The 6,000-nt window shown below is 38.5% G+C and overlaps 1 protein-coding gene across 1 annotated transcript; it reads left to right on the forward strand.

Annotated features, from left to right (window-relative positions):
- Window positions 1-1,103: 1,103 nt before the first annotated feature.
- Window positions 1,104-2,287, forward strand: PHYBLDRAFT_60917 (C2H2-type zinc finger transcription factor; the record flags this gene model as incomplete). The annotated part of the gene is made up of 3 exons (XM_018440719.1): window positions 1,104-1,216; window positions 1,301-1,316; window positions 1,403-2,287. 3 exons carry the CDS (start codon window positions 1,104-1,106, stop codon window positions 2,285-2,287), a joined length of 1,014 nt encoding a protein of 337 aa, XP_018295835.1.
- Window positions 2,288-6,000: the final 3,713 nt, after the last annotated feature.

Consider the following 6,000-nt stretch of genomic DNA (forward strand, 5'->3'; position numbering starts at 1 on the left):
TTTGATTTAATTTTTGACAAGGGCTGTAAAGCTTCTAGGACTTGGGGTGTTAACGGAAGACGTTTAGAAAAAAAAATGTAAACGAGATCGAGAATTACGGTTAAGGACATTGAAATGCAGATGTCAAAATTTATGATGACAGCTCTTTTACCTGGTTTTGGTATATGACGCTATTTCAAAAAAAAACACAATGCATAAAAGCAACATATATATATATAATTTTTTTTTATTTTATTTGATGTATTCTGGCCAATGGTATATATGAAAATTGAATCTACGAATTTGCTGTATACACGACGACAAATCAAGAAAATGTCTGTTTGAATGATTATTTGTATGTGAGTGTATTTGCTGTATTCTTTTTTGATTGTTTATGAAAAAGAAAGCAAGTGAGTGAATAGAGAGGAACAGAGGTTTAGATCACCAATGCCCTGTTCAGGTCCAAGTTTACCTAATATTCTACCTATCTATTTTTATTTAAAAGCGCCTACAACAGAATACTAGCAAAAAGAACCAGGGAATAGAAGACGATTTGCAGAGTGTGTGATCTTTGGCTGAGGATGAGTATGTATGGTTATGTTTATCGGTGATCGCCTTTTGAACTGGTTACTTCATTATGCTTTAACATGCTTTACACGTCTATGTTCAACATCTCCCGCCCTGAAACCAGGCGTCATCATCAATTGGTTTTTTTCTTTGCTCCTCATTCTGGGATGATCCCACAAGAAGACCCTTGCAATAGAGGGTGGAATGATCGAGCGACCTCAGGTGGCCAATAGAATTCTTGAGACGAGATAAACCTTTGCACAGTATAACGAAAAGATGATGTAAATTCAATGGATCAGAAAGAAGATAGGCTCAGAAAGAAAGTCATTTTGACAGTTAATTTCCGCCAAGTGATGTCGAGCCATTTTCCAAGGGTATCCTATCGATCAAGGCAGTCTTTTTTTTTATTATTTGGGGTGTTTTTTTTTCTGGGATTTCGTCTATAAAAGAGAATCTTTCCGAGCGCTTCATTTTTTCCCTTCATCTTTCTATCTTTTTTCTTGCTTATTGCATCTATTACTCTTTTTTATATACTTATTACTCTCAAGTTCACCAACATGCCCGCCAAGAAGAAGACTGCCCGTTCCCCTCCCAAGACTTTCCGCTGTGAAACCATCGAGGGCTGTGACATGGTCTTTACTCGCTCAGAACATCTTGCTCGTCATATTAGGTATGTAATTCAAACTAGTTATTTTTTGTTTCTATTTGAATTAGTTCAGGCACTTACATACTGCATACATTTTTGTCCCAACAGAAAACATACTGGTGATGTAAGTTCAAAGTGTCACTGAAAGTGACAGACCAGATCAGACCAGATCAGATCAGATTTACTCACTCGATTTTTTTTAAACAATAGAAACCTTATTCCTGCCCTTTCCCTACTTGTGGACGCAATTTCAGTCGTTATGACAACATGATGCAGCATCAACAAACCCACTTCCGTACCAAGAAGCCTGCTGCCCCAAGGAAGCCTACTGCTGCTGCCAGAAAGCGTGCCGCTGCCGCTGCCAAGAAAGCCCAGGCTGCTCTTGAGGCCCAACAGAAGAAAGAGGCTGATGCTGCCGCTGCCGCTGATGCTGATGCTGATGCTGATGCTACTTGTTCTTGCACTGATGAGGCTTCTCCTCCTCCTCCTTCTGCTCTTCCTGCTGGTCCTGATCCCTATTACATGGGTCCCAATGAGCATTGCCACCCTCTCTACCATCCTATGAGTGGTCCTAATCGCATTCTCCCTCCCATCCACCATATCCTCGGGTATCACGAGTATATCTACCCCAGCCGCCAGATTCCGGTCTTCCATCCCTCTGGAGACCCTTATTATCTCCACGGTGGTTTGCCTTCTCTGGCCAGCTTGTTCCCCAGACCAATCACCCACCAGCGTCCTTACTGGGTCGAGAGCTCTGCCCCTCCCCATGAGCATTTGCTCGGCTATGACCGCCGCTACTCCCAACCCGAGTTGTACAGCCGCAGAATGAGCTGGCAGTACACTCCCGACCGTCGGTCATCAGCCTACTCTTTCCAATCCTCTGCCTTGGGCCAGCTTCCCTTGGGTCGCCGTCTTTCCTCTAATGATCTCTCAAAGCCCATTGTCTCTCTCTCTGTCGCCTTGATGGGAGATGCCTGCCTCTCCGAGGAGGAGGAAGAACCCGCCACCAATGGCGAGGTCGTTGTCTCTACTGACGAGTACCAGGCTCTTGAAGGAATGAGCAGACTTTCTGTATCCCAACCCGTTCATTCCTAAGACACAAGTCTTTAAATATTATTATTTCTTTATTTATTTATTTTTAAAGACAAAAACCAAAATGTACTTTTCTAAGATCTACTTTGTATACAATTTTAATTAATATATTAATACTTTATCTACTTTTACTTTTACTATTACTATTACTATTAATTCTAATAATGATAATAAAAATTCAAGTCACCAACGTATCACCTTTGACCCTTAATAAAGTATTTATTTATTTATTTATTTATTTATTTATTTATTTTTACTTTATATTTTTATGCATATACATTTATGCATATATATATATACTTCTCTAAACCATTTTACGTTTATATTTATTTATTGTTCATATTATTAAAGAAGTCCATACTACCTTTAAAACCCCTCTCCCCCGTATACAATTGGCAAAGTCATTTCAATTCAATTCAATTCTTACACAAAAAAAACAAGTACACTTGTAAGTATAATTTATTCAAACATTTTGTTCACTTTCTCCAGAACCTCCTCGTCTGACAACCCCAGACTCTTCCACATCTGAGCATTAATTTCTTTGTACACAGTTTCCTGAATTTTCAGTCTTTTCTTTTCAGCAGCCAGTCTTTCCTCTTCACTCTCCAACTGGGCCTGTCTTGTCGTCTTCTCTGCCCGAAGCTTATCCTGTCTACGCGCTTCCTCAGCCTTGGCCTGTTCTTCTCTACGTGCCCTATCAGTTCTATTCTTTTCCTGTTTACGCGCTTCATCAAACGCGGCCCTTTCCCTCGTGCGTGCCTCTTCAGCTCTGTTCTTTTCTCTCGCACGTTCTTCCTCAGCCCGGATCTTTTCTTTCCGGTGTGCCTCGTCAGCCTCAATTCGCTGCTGAATCTGGAGCGCCATGGCTCTTTGCATTTCTTCTGTACGTTTTATCATATCAGTCACGTCATTTGCGGCATTAGTACGAGCTATTTTGTTGGGATGACCGGGTTCAATAATAGGGGCAGCAGGAGTAGCAGCAGAAATAGGAATAGCCGGAAGGATCCGTCTCAGAGGAAGGCCTTTTAACCCCCTCTTTTTCGGAATCATCAGAGTGCTTTTAGAGACAGGCTCTTTCTTTTCTGAGATTGGTGCAGGTTTACGAGGAAGTAAGGCGCGTGCTGGTTTGGGTGGTTCAACAGAAGGCAAAGGGAGTGCATACATAAGTGATCGTCTATCGGACATGACTGCCTCGAGGTCATAGTAATAAGGAAACTTTGCCTTCATTTTTGCTGTTGGGTGAAGACATTAGGGTAGGGTACGATTATGATCTGTTAGTAGGTTCACCTTCTTTCTTTTTTGGTTTTGTTTTGTTTTAATCATTTATATATATATACATGTATGTGTATAGTCAGCAAGCCTTTATATACCTTTTATGGTGGTTACGGGTCCCCCTCTCTTGGTCAAGCCATCATACTTTGGATCGCCCATTATTCCCTGCCCTGGTTCGTTAAGGAATCGTTTGGCCTCTCGGAATTTTTTCTGCAAATCCTTTATGTTTGCTCGGATGTCCTTGGACTTGTGCTCTGGTAATCCGTGTTTTGCCATCTCCTGTCTGATTTCCGAGCAAAGGGACTCTTTTGAGATACCCTGTTGTTCGCCTACTGCCCATCGACTATAGTTGGTTTCGTCAGAGAGCCAGTCTACAAGAATATGTATAGAACCCGGGCCACCGTTTACACCATCCTTTTCCCAGTCTTTCACGGGCGTGGCTTTTGATGCTGAGGTGGATGTGGACGTGGATGTAGTTTTGGGTAATGTAGATGTGGATGCAGATGTGGATGCGTGTGTGGATGTAGATGCGGCAGTGGTAGTTCGTGCGGTGGTTGAAGTTGAGGTGAATGTGGAGGTGGTAGTGGTAGTGGTAATAGGTGTGGATTTGGATTTGGATATGGGTATGGACTTGGGTTTGGCTTTGGATTTGGTTTTGGTTTTGGTTTTATCTGCGTATTGTTGTATTAGCTTGTATTATGATGATTGTTTTACAAGAAGAAGAAGAAGAAGAAGATAGATATTATTGTATTGTTGTTTTTATTTTTATTTTTTGTTTTTTTTTATGTAGCGAAAGACACATACTTTTTTGAGAGACCATTATTTTATTTTATATTTTATTTTATATTTTTGAAAGAAAAAGAAAGGTAACGTTTTACAACCTTGGCCCTGTTAATTGTTTTTTTTTTCTTTATTATTATTGGTTATTTTAACGAATAAAGAAGTCCCATATATAGGCTGTGATTATCCATTTGACTTTTAAAACTAATTGAGCAAATGGCCCAATCCTTTTTTGTTACTGAATTACAATTACAATTTTTTATATATATATACAGGTTATAAATGAATTAAGATATGTAACTGAAAAATGCAAAATTATGAAAATAATAATAAAAGCCACTTTTGTATATCTTTATAATATACAGATTTCAACCTTTCGTGTTTACGATATTTTCAAAAGCCTTGTTTGTTATTATCCTTTAATTTAGGATCCAAATACAAACAAAAATCGAGTCAAGGATTATTAATAAAAGAGAGGTACAGTCTGTATTGGTATCATTGTTCATAATTTCACTAGATAAAACATATGAAATCTGCTTGTTTGGATATCTAACAATACAATTGCTGGAGATAAAGAAGAGAGACACTTCTTTGTTACTGTTGTTTGGAATAGAAGGTCTAATAGACTTCTGGTTTATTTAAGAATCATCAGAATATAAAGAAGAAAAGATTGTGCGTTGTATGTGTGCTTCGTATAAATAAGAAAGACAGCACTAAAATTCCCTTGCTTTATTTTATTGTCCTTTGAATATTCCTCATGTTTTCTTTAATGAATGCTTTTCAAAAGATCAGCCAATTTCTCTCCTTAACTGTGTCTTATTTGTGTTTTCTTTGTTCTTTATCAAAATAATAATAAAGTGGTCTGCAGCAATCATTGGGACATTTGGTTCTTAAAGTTGATACCAAAGAGCATTTTATATTATATTGTATTGTTTGAAATTCCCTTAAAATATATATATCACATTCTTTAAATCAAATCAATTTAATTTGCTAGTAGCTTGTCCAAGTATTACAGTATCTTCCTCCATATTCTCCTGAACTGAATCTAATCGAGCAGTTCTGGTCAGTCGTCAAGAGTAAAGTGAAACGAAATAAATTTTTGGAAAAAGAATTACTCATGACAAGAATTAGCGAAGCATGTGATAGTTTATATTTAAGTGATTTCAAAGGTTTTGTTTCTCATTCTGTTAAATGCTTTGACAAGTGTCTCAACAAAGAGAGGCTCTAAAATATCCAATGCAAAAAAAAAAAAAAAAAAAAAAAAAAAAGAATGAAAAAAGGGGAAATTTGTTATGCACTTTTTGTTAAGCACTTTTTGTCAAGCACTTTGTCAAGCACTTTGTCAAGCACTTTGTTAAGCACTTTGTTAAGCACTCGGGGGGGGGGGGGGGGGGGGGGGGGCCCAAAACCCCCTTTTGGGGAATTAAAAAAAAAAATTTTGGGAAAAAAAAAAACCCCCGGGAATCTTCCGGCAAAGGGGGGGGGGGGTTTTGGTTTTGGGCAAAAATTTTGGGGGGGGCAAAAAAATTGACCAAAAAAAGGACCCCTTTTTTTTTACCCCTTTTTTTTTTTGGAAACCCCCCCCCCTTTTTTGGGCCCCCCCCCTTTTAATTTAATCCTTTTTAAGGGGGGCAAGGGGGAAAAAAAAAAAAATTTTTAATTTT

This window comes from Phycomyces blakesleeanus (genome assembly GCF_001638985.1).
Source record: "Phycomyces blakesleeanus NRRL 1555(-) unplaced genomic scaffold PHYBLscaffold_4, whole genome shotgun sequence".
Taxonomy (NCBI): Eukaryota; Fungi; Mucoromycota; class Mucoromycetes; order Mucorales; family Phycomycetaceae; genus Phycomyces; species Phycomyces blakesleeanus.